This window comes from Saimiri boliviensis, chromosome 7 (assembly GCF_048565385.1).
Source record: "Saimiri boliviensis isolate mSaiBol1 chromosome 7, mSaiBol1.pri, whole genome shotgun sequence".
Taxonomy (NCBI): Eukaryota; Metazoa; Chordata; class Mammalia; order Primates; family Cebidae; genus Saimiri; species Saimiri boliviensis.
The window spans coordinates 59,740,836-59,759,999 of NC_133455.1; the positions used below are offsets into that span (position 1 = coordinate 59,740,836).

The 19,164-nt window shown below is 38.1% G+C and overlaps 1 protein-coding gene across 1 annotated transcript in view; it reads right to left on the reverse strand.

Moving 5' to 3' along the window:
• Nucleotides 1-18,917, reverse strand: part of TRHDE (thyrotropin releasing hormone degrading enzyme) — a 406,810-nt gene extending 387,893 nt beyond the window's left edge. The window contains exons 1-2 of the mRNA XM_003927810.4: nt 17,946-18,917; nt 4,024-4,297 (exon numbers count right to left, since the gene is read on the reverse strand). Coding sequence (XP_003927859.2) covers nt 4,024-4,297; nt 17,946-18,850 — 1,179 coding nt within the window. The 5' untranslated portion in view covers nt 18,851-18,917. The remainder of the gene's footprint in view (nt 1-4,023; nt 4,298-17,945) is intronic.
• Nucleotides 18,918-19,164: the final 247 nt, after the last annotated feature.

Sequence of the window (19,164 nt, forward strand, 5' to 3'; positions counted from 1 at the left end):
CTTTGACACTCCTCCAATCAAGAGCTGGGGTCTCATGCCCTCTTCTGCTGAATGAGCACTATCCTTAGTGACTCGCTTACAACCAATAGAATGTCTTAGAAATGATGCTCTGTGACTTCTGAAGATAAGTTTAAAAATTCCACATAATGCCCACCTAGTTCTTTTAGGACACGCATCTTTGGAGCTCTGAACTACCATGTAAGAAGACCAACCATCCTAAGGCCATCGTGCTTTGAACAAGCCCAGGCCACATGAAGAGGCCACACATGGATGTATGGCTGATGGCCTCAGCTCACATTCCAGAAGACTGACAGCACAATCACCAGAGAAAGATGTATTCAAACGATTCTGGCCCCTTCTTATCAAGTCACCCCCCAAACATCATACTTCCCCAACTGAGGCCTCAGACATCACTGAGCACAGAGAAGGTGCCACCATTGTGCCCTTCCAAATTCCTAACCTACACAAGCATTGAGTATAATAATATAGCTGCTTTATGCCACTAAGTTCTGGAGTAGTTTTCTATGACATGATAGAAACCAGAACAACCTTGCAAAGGAAGAATCCATACTTTTAGTTTTCAAACAAGAAAATCAGAATAAAAAGAAGTTAATTAACAAAGCTTGCAGAGAAGTAAAGCAGAGGAATAATCCTGAAACAGATGAATCTGATTCTAAAATCAATGTTTATAATCATCATACTATACTATATTCCACAGAGATATCCCTACTCCTGTGTCTTTCCTATTAACATTTCCCTGGCAAAGAATTATATAGACACATTATCTGCTTCTCTAAGACCAAACCATCGTTCAGGACCATACTGAATCCTATCTTCTCCATAAAGCACACCCCTAGACTCCAAGCCTTAACAATTTCTCCCTCTTTCAACTAGTCTTGAACTTATTTTCTACAACTTTCAATCAAAGCAATTCATGAATACAGAATACTAATATTCCTAAATCACAATTATTGAATTCATTGTTTTTCCTATACATAGTCATAAGCTACCCTCTGGATTTTCAACTCCAAATGTCTATAGGATTGATCCAAACAGAAAATAAACATTAGTGAAATGGACTAGATGCAAATGAACAAAAGTGGTCTGGATTAAGTTAAACTGGGAAGCAAACTCCCCACCACCAAGCTCTAGCACAGTGATTTTCTGACTAGCATATATTACTACTGGACATAGTTTTTGTATTTTTTTGTTTATTGGCTCTCTCACCTCATTATAATATAAGCTCCCTGGGAGCAGGAATCTTTTCCGCCTTGTTTGCAGCTATATCATAATAGCCTAGAACAATAGCTGGCTTGCAGTCAGTAAATATCTGCGGAAGGAATACATGAATGAACAAATATTACCAAATAGGAGTGTGACCTTAATGTTACAAGAGCTTTACATTTTTCAAGAAAAGCCAGAAATAAGTAAGTTTATGTGTGATCTTCCACTTTCTAAATGTTGACAACTACTATAAAAAATTGTTAAGCCATTTTGGGGATGGATAAACAAAACATAGCTGCAGCTTTGGATTCAGTCTGAATGCTTGAATTTGCAATCTCTGTACCAGAGGAATTTTAGATTTTTAAAAAACCTTTCTAATTACTTAGAATAGTGTCTTGCAAAGTGTAGGTAGCTTGGTAAGCAAATAGCAACAGTGATGAAAATGTCTCAAATATTCACACTTGGGGATCTGTTACCATTCAGCTGTGCATTATTAATATGCTACTCAAGTTCCTCTTTCACATAGCAAAGAAAATTGCTTCGGCTTCTGATCTGAAATGACCACCTGGACTTCATGTGACCATCCCACATCCAAGATTCTAAAACTAAACTTTCACTCCTTCTAGCTGTTAAGTGTTGAGAAATGTCATTCTCATATGCTCTGAATAATAAAGGGGAAAGGCAGTGAAAAGAAAACAGATTAGATTTCTCAAAGGAGTGACAGAAAAAAAGGAGTCGAGTTTTAAACTATATTTCCACAGTTGATAAATAAGAGCTCCCAATGGGAATTTTGTTTTCTTTTTTATAGATTTTAGTATTTTTAGGTTATGCAATCTAAAATTTTATTTCAATTCACCTTTCAGTGTTCTCCGGTAGCATGTTTTATCATTTCTATGTAAAAATTATTAAGCAGGAATTTAAAAGTATTTATTAATCACTTAGAGATTCTTAGCTCTAATAAAAAGTCACATCTAAATAACAAGTGTATCTGGCTTTAAAATATGGGTCATTTAGAAACAAGCAACATTGTTTAGGGCTGAGAACCACTTTTAAGATACTTTAAAGAAAACAAACTAGAAAAAAGAATTTCCAGTGTACTCTATGCTAGCTGACCTATAGCAAGTCAGTCATAAACTTTTGAAGACATAAAAGGAAATGAGATGTCTTTGTGTTCCATGTCTGTGTATGGTCCAATGAGTACAACCTCAAAATACACATAGAAGATATTAACAAACATCAGAGGAATTCAACATATGAAATGATTCTAAGTCCAAAGAGTAATATGCCTACTAGCCTTCTAACAAGTCTGCATTTAAAACATAATTCTAATGATTTGATAGATGAATTCATTACAAGCGGTTTTTCAGTAATGACATTGATTTTGTATGCTGTCAGATTTTATTTTTTAAACAGATTCCATCATGATTTAAATTAAAAGTAACAGTGAGGAAAATTTCTTTAGCCAAAACTATTTTTCAAAATTTAGGTTATTTTAGATCTATGAACTTCCTACAAATTAAAAATATAGATTTCTATTCACCTATTTTGCTGTGTTCAAGCAACATGAAATACAAAGGTTACTGGAAGAGGAAAGTCACAATCTGAATTTTCTTATAGACACACAAGTGAAATGGTGAAACACAGAGTTCATAGGGCACAAAGGAAAAAGCTCAAAATTTAGGATTAAATCAACCGAGGTCTGAGGTCTAACATTTGCCCATGTTTAGACCCTGGGCAAGTTACTTACTCCTTAAACTTTACTCGATTTACTCATTTGGGAAAAAAGTGGAATCATAATACCTTGCCTTAGTGTTAATATAAAAATTAAAATAAATGCATATATATCATGTAAGCCATTGAAATGTTAATTCAACATGGTATAGTCTACCCTAATGCAATACAATTACATGTGAAAAGTGCCTAGAATACCATGATGTCACAAACGATAGTCATCAAAGAAAACCTAATTGATTCTTACTATAAATTTAATACAGACAAGGCTCCCTCTATCTCATGATTCCTAAGAAAATAAAATGAAAATAACTTGCCGGATATTATCTACAATAGAAAATCACTTACATAAAATTTTAAAGCATGGTATGTATTGTAAAAGTGTGTGTGTGTGTGTGTGTGTGTGTGTGTGTGTGTGTCTACATACAGATATGAAATAATTGTAGGATAATATGCATGGAAATAGCAAACATCAAATTCAGGACAGTGTTGATCTCTAAGGGATCAAGGCCAACGCAACGAGATCAAGGAATGGTTATACAGAGAGCTTCAACTACACCCTAGGTTTTACTTTCTCAGCAATAAACTTAGACCGAAGATGGTAAAATGTTTAGTTCTATAGTACTGACTAGTAGGTCTATGGTGTTTACTATATTACTCACCACATTTTCTGTACATATTTAAAATATGTTACAATAAAAAGAAGTAGCTTTCCCAATCATACAAAGAGAAGCAGGCAATTTGCCAAAACCGACGACAGCAGTTATTCCAGAGATGTACGATAGATGTACAATAGTTTCTTATAGTGTCTATAAGAAAATTCAGAGATGAGGAGGAACAAGGATGATAGGGGAGGGAGGTGGAGGTGGTCAGGGTGCTCTATAGAAGAGAGGTTCCTCTCTGACACTTTGAAACCAGCAAAACATATAACCCCCCAAAAGAACTAAAGAAAGAATTCTACTATATAAGACATAAAAAGGTTAGAAATGATTCATTGTTAATCCAGAAATCAGGTTACTTTATAGAGTGTACATTATCCAAAAACATCATTAAGTTGAAAATACTTACTACAACCCCACTCTTGGTGGTAGTTTCTCTGTATGTGAAGTTGCAAATTGCCCAGGCTAAATAATACGTGGACATGAGAGGGGTCTGTGAAAAGTGATCCGTAACCCATCCATCTTCCTCAAACACGGAAGTTTCCACTGGCATGTTAGATAAAGATAAGTAGGTTGCTTGATGCTTGATGCTGATTTTGAAAGTAGCCTTGTAGATTGGCTCATCAAAACAAGGAAATGCCTTTCTGGCATGTATAGGCGAAAACTGAGTAACACCAAGGAATCTGGAAAAAAAGAAAATGACATTCTCAGTTACATTTGTGTTGTGCATTAAGTTATGGCCACATTACATGCTTCTGTTGATAAAATAATATATTATTTCAAATTGCAATATTTTTCTGAACCAAACTTAAGTCCATAAATAGCATGAAAGCACAATCCATATGTAATATATTTCTCCAACAATAAAAGTTTTTCAGGGAGGTTTCTGTCTCAATTAAAATAAATTCTCTAAACCCAGAAGACTGCTTGTTAGATGAAACATTACATACGATAGGAAAAACAGCTCAATGGCATCACACTGGCCTGAACTAGAAAGTGATGATTCTCCTTTTTGGTGTGCTTCACTTTCTTCCCTGAAGCTGTACAACAAATAAGGACAATGAAACCAAAATCCAAAAACTGTCCTCAGATATATGTAGATATAGATCATCACTTAGGAAATATCTGTGCCCTAAAATTTCAGCAAGACACAGCCTGGTTTTGTTCAGAAAAAGGATTTTAAGATCTCATAAATTCTGGTCTGAATTTTGGCTCCACAACTTTCTTAGCTGTGCCATCTTGGCAATTATTAAACTTTCCTGAGATGTAGTTGGTCATTGCTGAAAAAATAAATAATCAAGTCTAACTCAAAAAGTATTATACAGCTTAGAGGAAAAGAAAGGCTGTAAAGCACCTATGACCGTGAATAGCATGGAGCAGTTGCTGATTCATATCTTCAAACTTTCTTGGAGCACAGGAACAAATGTTTATACTGAATAGTCTGGAAAACATTGTTTTTTACTACTCATAATATATGCCATATTAATATATGTTAATATACCAGATGTATATTAATATAAATATATGAATATAAGTATGTCAGTGTGAGTACACACACACATATGCATATATACAGGTATATATATGTTATATATGTATACCTATATATATGTATATCTGAAAACTTGAGTGAAACATATACGTATATGTTTCAAGTGGTATCTTATTAAAATTCCTATAGAAAGCACCTTCTATATTCTTTTATGGTTATGGTTACAAATGAAGGCAAAGATGAAGTACTTTAAGAAGGACACTCTTCAGCCGGGTGTGGCGGCTCATGCCTGTAATCCCAGCACTTTGGGAGGCCAAGGCAGGCGGATTATGAGGTCAAGAGATCAAAACCATCCTGGCCAACATGGTGAAGCATCATCTCTACCAAAAACACAAAATTAGCTGGGCATGGTGGCATGTGCCTGAAGTCCCAGCTATTCCAGAGGCTGAGGAAGGAGAATCGCTTGAACTTGGGAGGCGGAGGTTGCAATGAGCCGAGATTGTGCCACTGCACTGCTGCCTGGGGACAGAGTGAGACTCTGTCTCAAAAAAAAAAAAAAAAAAATAGAAGTTCACTCTTCTAAATAAGAAATCATACATGACAAAGGTTAATTAAACTTTTTAATAATACTAGTTATGAAACGATATAAAGCAAGTCAATATTAGAATGTTAATAGAATATTATTGCGTTCTGAAGCAATTTCTTTAAAAGGCTTGAAGTAGTTCTGCCACCATTCCTCTCTCCATTATTCATGATATACATGGTTAATCTAACATGGCAACTTTCCCACTCAACCCAGACTTGGCCTCAGAATTACTCTCAGCACAGCATTTCAGATGACTACTGCCAATCAATACGGGTTGGCATGCGTATTGAATCTTATTGGCTATCCCTAGCTTGAAGCACGAGGTACAAATTTTACACTATTTTTAAATTACAGCTTACTTTGATCATTGAGGACCTAATTTCTTAAAGCTTAGTTTTAGAATAAAGAAAAATAAAACCTTTTAAAGATTAATTGTTGTTCTCATAGACAAGGTTTTTGAGAGTTATCTTGGAAACAGCATCAGGCTGCTACACGCCAGGCTTTTAGTTAAGTGACTTAACTGTCTGACCCTGTTTTTTCATTAGTAGAAGGAAAATACAATGTTTTCTAGGCTTCTCTTACAAAAGTTAAAATAATAAAATGAGATAATATATGGAAAATAAATTTTAATTGTAAATCATACAAATATGAAGTTAAAGCTGGAAGCAATATTAGAAACAAGTTGTCCTACTGTCATAAATTTCTAAGTTGAAAAAGTGGATCCAATAGGATTAAATGATTTGTCTGAAGTTATACAGGCAATTAGCACAAAGCTGGGTCTAGAACTCACATTTTCTGAATTACATTTCAAAACAGTAAAATTAACTTTTAGCCATAATTTATAAACAATGTCTTAATTCAGCTGTAGGTATCAAAGAGTCTTCTTTCCCAATTTGCCAGTTTCATGATAATATTTTTCTTAGTCTTTTCTGCTGCTAGTAATACACTTTCTGCTTAATGCAATGTCAGTACCTTTTAGTTAAAATGTACTATTTAAAATTTTGTCTTCCTATGTTTTTACCTTACATAATGCTCATGAATCTTATCTTTCAACTTATTAATTAAAATGTCCATTGAGCTTAATATTTCTCAGTGAGGCTATTTAAAAGATGCCCATGGGATTTTACATATGAGCCAAAGTTATTCCCTTTTAACTTTGAAATATCTGAGAACTCCATTTCAATCACTGAATGAATATTGTCTGCTATCTGAGAGTTTTATACTATACAGGTTGAGTATCTCTTATTCAACATGTTTTGGACCAAAGGTGTTTCAGAATTTGGGTTTTTTCAGATATTAGAATATATGAATTACATACTACCATCTGAGCATCTTTAACCCAAAAGTCCTAATAAAAAAATGTTCCAATAAACATTTCCTTTGAGCATCATGTTGGTGCTCAAAAAGTTTTGGGTTTTGTAACACTTTAGATTTTGGATTTTTGGAGTGGGGATACTTACCTTGTATTAGGTACTCTGTATAATTTTTTACCATACTACCAATTTTGTATTCAAGGCCTTTGCAGTCTAATTGAAAAATATATTTTCCATGAAATATATATATGTATATGTATAATATTTTTCATGGGAAATGAAAGGACAACTAATAATACTAGGGGAAGAGTTCTGCAAGAGTTCAACAGAGAGGTTGTAATTAGGATGAATTAGCCTTTAAGTAAAAATCAAAGATGTCTTTGATATTAAGTAATTAGTGGGTAAGAAGTTATTAGGTGTAAAAGATGTAAATACCTCTGGGCTAAGGATAATTTGATAGAACAAATATTTATGCAGAGAAAAAACATAGTACAGTCTTTTTGCCTTACCAAATAAGTAAGTAAGGGAAGGTAGCAATTTAAATCACTGATCCTCAGGGTTGAAAAGAACTATAAAGATCACCTAGTGACTTCTTCTGCAATTAATATTCTTAATGAATTCATACACACAGTATATATCTATGCACAGAGGGCCACCATATATTCTGATAATGTCCAAATGAGGAAATACCAATTTCACAGTCTGGCACCTGAAGATGATTGCAATTGAATTTCAATTCAGTACTTAGAAAATCAAAAAAGTCCCTTGGTAAAGAAAAGCAGTTGGACTAGATTACATTTAAGGTCTTTTCCAAGCTTGAGATCATATACTGAACAAACATCAGAAATAAAATATTCCCCAAATATGATAGGTTTTTAAAGATATTAAATTACACTACCACTAAATAGCTTTTTACTACAAGTCCTATAATGCATTTGCTTCTTTTAATCATTCATTTCTGAGTGTTCAATACTGGGGAGAAAAAGATAAATATATATGTTTCCTTCCTGCAAAGAGTTTCTATGCTAATAAAATAAATTAAACATATACCTGGACAGTTATTATACAAAAAGCCATGACAAAGAGGGAAAAATGTATGAAGAAATTACATTCTTCTAAAGCAAATTTCTCAATGTTGGCACTACAGACATTTTAGACTAGATAATTATTTGTTGTGGGGACTGTCCTGTGCCTTGAAGGATCTTTAGCAGTATCCCTGGCCTCTACCACTAGATGCCAGTATCATCTCTCCCCAGTTGAGATGGGCAAAAATGTCCCTGGACATTGCAGATGTCCACTGTAGGAAGAAATTGTCCCAGTTGAAAGTCACCAGCTTAAACAACTCAAAGAAGGTTTTATGAAAAAGAAAGCATAAGAATTGGTCTTAAAACCTGGGTAGAAGTTTAAAGGTCAGAGTTGGATGGAGAAATGAGTAAGTTGACTATAGGTAGCACAGAAATAAGCCTTCAATAAAGTTTTCACTGACATACTAAGCTTGTGCCCTGTCTTCTGTCTTGTAGATTGTGGTTACATCAGATCTCAGTATTTCAAGTTCATCTGTAACATCTTTTTCACCCTTGATACTCTTTTTTCTAACAAAGAGAGCCAGTTTCAGGTCAGTCAGTGCCCTTAACAGGCAACAATGCCTGTAGAATTTCAAAACTATAATTTTGTCTTCACTGCATATATTTTATGGTTGCCTTTAATTGGTGGAAGTGAGACTTCTCTTCTTCTTACTGTCATTAAAAACATCAAAGAGGCCCATAGCAACAGTGATTTTGAAAATAAAATAATGAGTTTGGAGTGAATTTGTGGTGAGTTTGAGGTGGTAAGCAGGATGCCAAGTGTAAGAAATAAAAAAAAATTGATTAAAAATAGAAATATGTTAATATATAGTATAGACATGAAAATACATGTAAATACAGCAAAAAGTAAAACAAAACAGCAAAAGGCAGAAGATAATGGGATAAGTATTTTGCTGTCTGTTATGCTCCTGCTTTTTTAAACAAAATCATTTTTATCTTTTAATGAATCTGTCTGTTACCATAAAAAAATTCCACTTTCAAAAGTGACATTCTGGGAGTGTGATTCCTCGAATGTCATTTTAGCATAACTGGAAAAATGTGAATAACATACATGTATTTTAATTCTCTTCTATCTAAAATAAATTACTTTATTTTCTTAACAACTTGTCTATTTGACATTTTGGTTGAGCTAAGAAGGAAGGCTTAAAGCTCCATGTTGCCTCTGAAGGATATAGAGAATTGATTTCTTCTTATTTCTGCGGAAGTTCACCAGGCAAGCTACTTGTGTCAAGTCATTATGATAACATCCAGCAGAAGTAATGCATTAATGCTGGTTGATATTGCCAACAAATTACAGTATGTGATACAAAACAATTTCTGCTCTATTATTTTCAGTTTGCCTTTTCATAAAGGTAAGATATGCAGAGGAGACAAACATTTGCATAACATGGTTAGTATTATTCAGATTGATTCAAGGCATTTCACTGTGGAATCCACCAAAAACGAGAAAGCCTCACAAACAGCATGGATCATTTGAAAGATTTCCTTTTTGGCCACATCTATGCATAACACAGTGAAATGATTTTGATTTTGAACCTACTTATTTCTTTAATATTGCAGTAGTTTAAGATTGGTAATAAAAACTCCCAAGACCTAAAGAAAAGTTTCAGTGGAACATCTAGTTACTATTCAACTGATTGCAGTAAGTAGACTGTTACAAGGTCATGGAAGTTACACGTGTCCCGTTTTAAATTGTTAATCCAAAATGCAAATTGTTACCCGATGACAAAATTCTTTAAGCCAAAATGGGTCGTTGTTTAGACTGTGTGTTTTTATGCACTTCAATGAGTCATTAAACCTCTGCTATTTCAGAAGGGAAGTACTCCTGCTGAATATTCAATACTATAAGCAAGTGTGTAGTCTATTTTTTTTTTAAATAACCATTGGAGTAAACTAAAAACATAAGGCAATAATGCCAGCAATATGTATGTAGGAAGTGGTGCATATGTGAATAATCGTGTTATAAAAACAGAGCATAATATTCATAATTGTTTCAGCATTTATGTACTAAATATGCTTACCAAAAATATGTACTGAGTACTTGATCATCATTGTTGAAGGATATTATGAGTGCATTAAAATAACTTTCCCAGGCCATAATATTAGGTTTTCATAAAAATAAATAAAATTAGTGTCTGAGATTCATTTGCTTTTTTTTTTACTGGAGAGAGGCAAAACATTATATAAGCATTATAAAGTACTGCTGTTGTCAAAACTCACATAAAGTCTTGGGAACAATATCTAATGACTGAGATACCTTTCCTTGATACTTAGGGCTTTTCTTCTTGCTGTCCTGGTGCCCTGCTAACCCTTCAGTCTCTGGTTCCTGCTATTCTCACTGCTAACAGAGAGCAGTGCTGAAATCAGAGAATTGTGTGTTTCTTCTGTTTCCCTCAGTCTTTCTGCTCACTCAGCACTCTCCATCTCACAGTATTTGATCCAAGCTGGGGGTTCTCTGGCTGAAATACCACAGCCTTTCTTTTCTCTCTCTTCTTTCTGGTAACCAGGCTCTTCTTCTTCCTTTCCACCTTCTTTTCCCATTCCCTGTCTTTTGAACTCTGCTTAGGTTGGAAAAACAAACATCAGCCAAAGGAATGTCCATGGTGACCATTTCTCTACTGTTCTGTCAGCAAGGGGAAACCTCAAAGCAAGAATGTTCATCCTACACATCCTGGTACTAGTCCAAGTAATAGATCTCCAGCCATGGAATAATAAAATTATATTTAATAACTACGGATGTGCTTACCAATTATCGGACAGTTCTAAGTGCTTTATTACTGATGTAATTGTCACAACAACCCTGTACAATAAAATATCATTATCTCCACTTTCCAGATGAGGACACTAGACACACAGCAATTAGGAAATCTGGTCAAGGTCTTAAAGCTAATAAGTGGCAGAGACAGGACATGAGGCCAAGCAGTCTGGTTCCACAGTCCCTGCTTAGGGGGAAGAGAATGACCACACTAAATACACACACTTTTCCATCCAGCAACACAACAAAAGTGGACTATTTTTTTTTTCAAAATATAAAATTTTTTACAATAATCTATGTTTAAAAGATGTTGAAAGCAACCAACAACCATAGTTTTTAAAGTACTTTCTTTGTCTATCCTCTGACTTTTTTTTTTAGTTGTATAGTGAGGAAAGATTTGAATGATTAAAACAAAACTTCATCCTGCAGCACACACATAGGTGTGCACTGGGAGGAATTAATTTATCCTGTCCCTGTACAACTGGGGCCAGAGCTTCATAAATGTCAGACCCACCCAGGCATTCAGACGCTTGAAGGCAAAGAGGGCAGGAAGAGTGAGCCTGGGTTCTTCACCCTAACTCAGCACCATGCAACATTGCCAATCTTAGTCTACCCTCACAGTTCCACCACCATCATGCAGCTGTGCCTGTTTGTGTGCCATTTCAGGTTGCTCAGGAACCTGGAAAAAGCAGGAAACATTTTTCACATTTGAATTTTCCAAAATTCTGCCCAATATAATTCTGTCTGTGGGAGAAAGCATGCACTCTCCCGTAGTATAAAGTCGGATGGCATGGAACTTTGAAAAATCCTGGTGGAAGCTGGCCACTAATGTAAATCTGGGAAGAAGTAAAGAACATGCGAAGAATTAAGAAATGATGATGATGATGATGGTGATGATGAAGATTATGATTGCTGGGGTTTGGGAGGATGAACCTGGGGGCGAAGGAGGGATGCCCTTCTTTACAGACGTAAAACATTTATGCCTTAAAGGTAAATTCTTTCTTCCTCACCATTTTTTATCAGTCTTTGAAGTCCTACTTAAAGAGGTAAGTCCTATTTTTGTAATCATATTGACCAGATGTCACCATTCTCAAGCACACCTAAAACATCATCCTGCATTGTTTTCTCAAGCCCAGCCACACAAGCAGTGGCAACAATCAGTTTAAAGAAACAAACATGTTGTACATACTAAACAAATACTGGGAAAGCCAGTATCGGATCCATCTTTATTTGAAAGAGATCCAAAGCAGATAGGCTCAGTTTGGAGTTACATTGAATAAATAAAAACAAAGGCAATTGCACAGGCAATAAAAGCAAAAAAATAGACAAATGGGATTACATCAAACTAAAAAGTTTCTGCACAGCAAAGGAAATAAACAACGGAATAAAAAGACAACTTACAGAGTGGAAGAAAATATTTGCAATCTGTACATCTGATAAATGGTTAATAAACAAAATATATAAGGAAATCAACTCAATAGCAAGAAAACACACAACCTGGTTTTTTAAAGTGGGCAAAAGACCTGAATGAAAATTTCCCAAAAGAAGACATATAAATAGCCAACAGGTATATGAAAAATTGTTCAACATCACTAATCATCAGGGGAATGCAAATCAAAACCACAATGATATTATCAACTCACACCTATAAGAATGGCTATTATCAAATAGACAAAAGATAACAACAGTTAGCAAGGGTGTGGAGCAAAAAGAACCCTTGTACACTACTGGTGGAAATTAGTACACTATAAATTAGTAAAGCCATGATGGAAAACAGTATGACGGTTCATCAAAAATTAAAAATAGAACTACCATATGATCTCGCAATCCCACTATTGGGAAATTATATATCCAAAGAAAAATAACTCATTATGTTGAGGCCGGGCACAGTACCTCATGCCTGTAATCCGAGCACTTTGGGAGGCCAAAGCAGGCAGATCATGAGGTCAGGAGTTTGAGACCACCCTGTCTAACATAATGAAACTCTGTCTCTATTAAAAATACAAAAATTAGCTGGGTGTGGTGGTGCATGCCTGTAATCCCAGCTACTCAGGAGACTGAGGCAGGAGAATTGCTTGAACCTGGGAGGTGGAGGTTGCAGTGAGCCAAGATCATGCCATTGCACTCCAGCCTGGGTGACAGAGTGACAGAGTGACACTCTGTCTAAAAAAAAAAAAAAGAGAGAGAGAAAGAGAAAAAGAAAAGAAAGAAATAAATCATTATGTTGACGAGATATCTGAAACATGGTTTATTGCAGCATTATTCAAAGTAGCCAAGATACAGAACCAATCTAAGAGTTCATCAATTAATGAACGAATAGAAATAAATGTATACGCACACTAACGAAATACTATTCAGCCATAAAAAGAAGAAAATCCTGTCATTTGGGACAACATGGATGAACTGGAAGACTTCATGTAAGTGAATAAGCCAGGCATAAAAAGACAAATGAGATCGCATGATCTCAGTCATATGTGGAATCTAAAAAAGTCACCCCGATATAATTAGAGTAGAATGGTGAACGGAAGTTACCAGACACTAAGAGGTTAGGGGAAGAATGGAGTTGAGGAGCTGCTGGTCAAAGGACATTAATTACTTACATTAAAGGAATAAGTCGGAGAGATTTACTGTAAAGCAGCGTGACTACAATTAATGACAATATGTTATGTTCTTGAAGAATGCTAAGAGAGTGGATGATAAGTATTCTCAGCATGAAAATAGCTGTGCAAGGTGATGCATTTGTTAATTAGCTACATTTGTTCCAAATATACGCATACTTCAAAACATCAGGTTATACACAATAAATATATACAATTTTATGTCAATCAAAATAATTGGAAAAAACTGTGTATTTACTATCCAGGGTGATCAAATCGAATGGCACTACAGAAATCACAGCAAGACAAACAACAATTGCATAAATTTTCTCCCTGAGTGAGTCATTATTAAATGGTCAGAGCTTCTTTTTTAGTAAACATTGTCGAGATACGGTTTACTGGTGGAATTTTGAATTGTGTTCAAAATCCTGCACTGAACTCAGTCTTGCCATATGGTTATGTGAGCCTGACATAAAAACAATGAGCTAAGTCCATTAAGGAATCATACATAGAAAAAAGTTTTTACAGAAACAAATGGTTCTCAAAAGATTTTTTCAGTTCACAGCCCTCAATAGAGGAAGATCCTACTTGCTCATGTTAAGCTATCTTCTTAGCAAAGTGAATGGGAGAAATGAAGCTGCTTTCAATCTAAAACTAATGTAGTGAATTTCTTGTTATTATTAAATATCACGAGTATTAATTCATTCTGAGAAAATTAGAAGGCATCAAATTACACACACTAACACCACAGTAGAGCAAATGCCTATCCAGAGATAAAATCCTCCATTCTCTCCCCAAGATTTTTGCAAAAGGATGGTCCCAATTCTCTTTGAGAACTACCACTATTATTTTCTCATTTTACCTGGAGATGATAGTTTCTCTGTAAACAACCCTTTATAGAAAAGGACCTCCTATTTTTAATGTCATCTTTCACTTTGGCATGTTATAGACCCTATCAAAGTTTGTCAAGGAAAATAGTCTCCCTTTTGAAATTGAATAGAATGTTCTTTATCTTGGCTATATTTACCTTTCAATCCAACCATCTGGATCTAAATTAAGGTACCCTACTTTGAACATGGGTGTGCTCTCCATCTGGCTACCCAAAAGCGGCAATTATTTCAGGTAAATGAACATTTTATCTAATTCTAAGCAAGCATATTATCTTGTCGTAGACTATGGCATAAATACATATCCATTTTTATCTGCCTGCTGCACACCTAGTTGATGAAAAAGTGAGTATGTATTCTGCCTAATTTACTGCTTGGTTTGTAAACATTTTGATTTTAAGAGAATTTATTTTCAATATTCAACAAGTGTAGTAAACAAGAGTAGAGAATTTGTCTCAACTTGAAAAAACCTTGGGCTTCAAGAGGGTCCTCATCTTTTAACCTTTGTACACTACAGTATGGAAACCAGGAAAAGCAAGTCTTCCCAGTTGTACAAAGCCAGACTACCTACAACACCCAGCAGTGGATAAAACCTTCCAGGGGTCCAAGGTATATAGCACACAGTGGAATTTAATTTTCCTGCCATCACCAAAATTCTTTTGCTCAGATCTCTGAGAAGCGAGTTGAAGAATCAGAACTGATAGGATTTTAACGAGTTATTGTTTCCACATAGGCTAAGAGAAGTGGACTGCATGGTAGTATTGGTCTTTTAAGTATTTCAAGTTGCTCAATATGACTTCCTTTGCCAGATTAAATATTTGTTTTTATTACAGATATTATCCTATAATTAAACTGACAAAATCATATCTAACGAAAGACCAAAATATTTAATTATTAATCAAATAAAAATTCAGTGTTTGCATCTGTGCCCTACATGAAAGTGGGTTTTAAAATGCCAATTTACATTACATTTTGTGGACAAACCTACCAATAAAAGTATAACCCTATCTGAGATGCTGATATGGGTCTCTTTAAAAATGCTCCAAGTGGCTTTAGTAACAAAGAAAAAGCTTAATAAGTAGAAAGTTTACATAACTATGAAATAATTTATTAGATTCATTTCTTTTGCCTTATCAATTCCAGCAGAAACATCCAAGAAATTATCAGCACTCTGGTAATAATAACGAAGAAAGGAAAAATGAGGAACAAGGACTTTCTCTAAGATGCTGTTTAGAAACAAAACAATGCTGGGATTTTCAGAACTCTGAGTCCTGTATTTCTATTGGGATGAAGAGTTTAACTATGTATGAACTAGGTTAAACTTCCACCCAACTTATTTACTTCTTTGGGGAAAACTACAGGAGAGAGTTTGAATACAAATGTGCACTAGGGGTAAAGGAAATCAGTTATGGGTCAAGCAGAAACATCTGGTCTTTTTAAAAGTACTTTTAATTTGAAAGCACTGACCAAAACAAACTCAGTTCTGCCAAATATATTTTGGCATGGCTCAAAAAACAGGACTTGTTGAAAGCATTTATTTCACCACAGCAAGATGTATCAGTAATGATATGCAACTCCCACTATTGACATTTTGACATAACAAGCTTGTTCTTAAACACAGCATGCAAATTTGTTTTCTATGCCTTTCCCCCATATTTGATATAATTCTGGGTTTAAAACGATTTTTAATCTGTATTCTTTAGAACATGTTAGAGGAAGTGGTAGAAGGGGATTTAAATGATCCATATCTGATGTCAGGAGTTAGAAAGTGAATAATTTATACATTCACTCATAGGAGGTTTTAACTATCATACAACTACTAAAGCATTGGGTATTTTATTTATAGGAAGTTGCTTCATAGAACTCTATAAATAATACAACTTTTGCTTACTTTCACAACACATTGCAATTTCCACAGCCTCTTGTACAATAACTTCTTCTGAGAGGTTCCAAACCGCATCAGCTCTGTCTGGACCCGGGATTGGAGAACCAGAGTTCAAGTCCTAGCTCTCCACTGACAAGCCTGCTGACCTCCAGGGCTCTGGGCTTCTCTGAGCCCCAGTGTTCTGCTGTTGTAAGAATCACCTGAGAAAAGGAGAGGCTCTGCCTCATTACTGATCTATAACCTGCCTCCTCTTCTAAAGTCGTTGGTTTAATTTTTAAGCTCGACTTGGTTGTTCATCAGCCATTTAATTAATTGAAGTTATTTTAGCAATGACGGAGTTAGAGCAAAGAAAAAGAATCACTTACTCATTCCACAATATACCTGAGAGCTTACTGCCACAAGACACTCAAGAGAGCTAGCATTTATGGTGGGCACTCTATATGCCAGGCACAGGGGTAAGGGCTTTGTAATGCATTCACTCATAAACATCTATACAACTTCTAAAGTAGGATATTATTATTGGTATCCCCAAGTGAGAATGAAAAGTCTACTCTCTAGAGCCAAACTCCCAGGGTCTAAATCTGTGCTTTGTCTGCTCACTCTTGGTGATCTTGGTCAAGCTATGTGACCTACCTGTGCCTCCATTTCCCCACTTGTAAAATAAGGAATGCTGATAATAGCATCTACCTCATAGAGTTCTTGTCGGATTGAGTTCATGGGTGTGCAATAAGTACTAGAAGTAGTCACGTCAAGAAAAGGTTAATTACCTTCCTCAAACCATCACCACAGTTAGATGAACAGCAGAGATTCGAACTCAGTTCTATTGGATTATGAAGTCTGAGATCTGAACAAGTGATGAAAAGCTCCATGGCCTCTCAGAATTTTTTTTTTTTTAAATACAATACTACCCAAATGTAAAACCCGCCAAAGATACTCACTAACAAGGCATTTGGGACTGACCACTACCTTTTCCATCCTTCACCACTGGAATCATCTCCAGAGACAGCAATTCATGAACAAGCAATTCATGAAAAAATTGGAGTCGCCCTGACTTAGCACAGAGCTGGCAGCGCCCGCGCAGCTGCTTCTCCCTGGGTTTGGCCTTTGCAACCTCCACCCCCGTCCGGGTTCTCTCAGCCTATCTCTGAAAACCACTCTTTTCACTCCGAATCTCAACTTGAAGTTTGGGGAAACTTTATTCAGCCAAAGCCCATCCTCAGCTCTGCACCTGGCAGGGGACTACTACAGTCAGGGGAGATGGGCATGTTGGGGCGGGGGAGGGACGGTATGTCCCTGACCTGCCCTGGCATCCTAACCTGGATGCGCTGCTGTCTTGACCTTTGGCGCTCAAGAATTTTCCCTGGACGGTAACTTGGCAAGCTTTTCCTGTCATTCTGGCATCGCTCAGATTACCAACTATCCTTCAGAAAAAGAGCCCTGCGTTTTGATGGCTAAGGAACTTTGAAGGGAAGAGGAGAGGTCCCGACTAGAGGAGGGGGCGGCATTCATCTTTTGGCACGGGTGAGTCAGTTTGCGGAGTTGGCAGCAGGGAGACCCCGAGGCATCTAGGAGACCCCGAGGTTCTGACTGCCCTACCCAGCTTTCGTTTCTTTCCCCCACCCCTGGCTTCCCAGGTACTGGAAGCCAGCTGGGTCCCGGGGGTCGCCGGCCGCCTGAGGTTCGAGCAGCGCGGCGGGGTGGGGCGGCGCGGGGCACCGCCTCCCTCCATACCTTCTCTCCCCGTGGAGCACATAGGAGCTGCGGAAGAAGCCCAGGAGCTCATTCTCTATGAGCGCGTTGTAGATAATCTTCAGATTGTAATTCCTCTGCGCGTCCAGCGTCCTATTCAGCACCACCACTAGGACCTGGGTTTGCGGATAGAGGAAAAAACCGGCCACTGGGACAGCCCCGAACGCCCGGTCCTCGGCCAGCTGCACCTTCTCCACCGCCACTCTGGAAGCGTGCAGCACTACGTAGCGGGTGGCGTTCCGGCACGCGATCTCCACGTTGACCTCCCCGGAGAAGGTGAAGTTCTCCATGAAGGCGGTGAGCATCAGATTGTAGTGCAGCGGCTTCAGGTGGCCCGACAGGCGAAGCTGCGTCCACGGCTGCCAAGGCTCCCGCTCCTCCTCCGACGGCGGCTGGGCGGACGGGGTTCCCGGACTGGCCACCCCACCAGCGTCGGGCTGCAAGGAGTCCCCGCCTGCGTGGTGGTTGCGCCGGGCCGATCCGGGGATGCTCCCGTTGCCGCGGTGCTCCGGAAAGCCCGCGGGGCCACCGTCGGCGCCTGGCGTGGCACTCGCCCCGCACTCGTCGAAGCGCAGGCTGAGCAGCACGGCGAGCATGGTGACCGCGAGCAATGCCACGAGGGACACGGCGAAGGCCAGCACAAGCCGCCTGTGTACCGCGATGTGGCGCTCCGTGGTGCGGGGTCGCACTCCCACGGAGTCTGCCCACGGGTCCGAGAGCCCCCTGCCGCCAGCCCGAAGCGCGGCGTCGTCTTCCCCCATCGTGGCCGCGAAGGGTGAGCTGCTCTTCTCGGCCCCCTCCTCCTCCTCCTTCTTCTTCTTCCTCTTCTTTTTCTTCTTCTTTTTCTTCTCCTCCTCTTGCTCCCCCAGCTCGCCGTCCAGGGCCATCACACCGCCTCCTCCTCCTCCCCCGCCCCCTCTCGCACCCCCCGCGAGCGGGCCACCGGGGCCACCGCCAGAGCAGGCATGGGAGAGCGCACGCGGGCCGAGGGCGCGCTACTGGGAATGCTGGCCCGGGTTCTTTTAAGACGGGTTCTGGCCACCAGCGACGGCAGCTTCAGCGACCCCCATCAGCCCCGCCTCACTCTGGACTCGGGCTGCCGAGGCGCCGGGCTGCGAGCTCTGGGACGCGCCCAACTTGGAAAGCGTCTTGCTTGCCCAGCGCGCGCTACTTCTCGGGCAAGCACCCGGCGCTGGGGCAC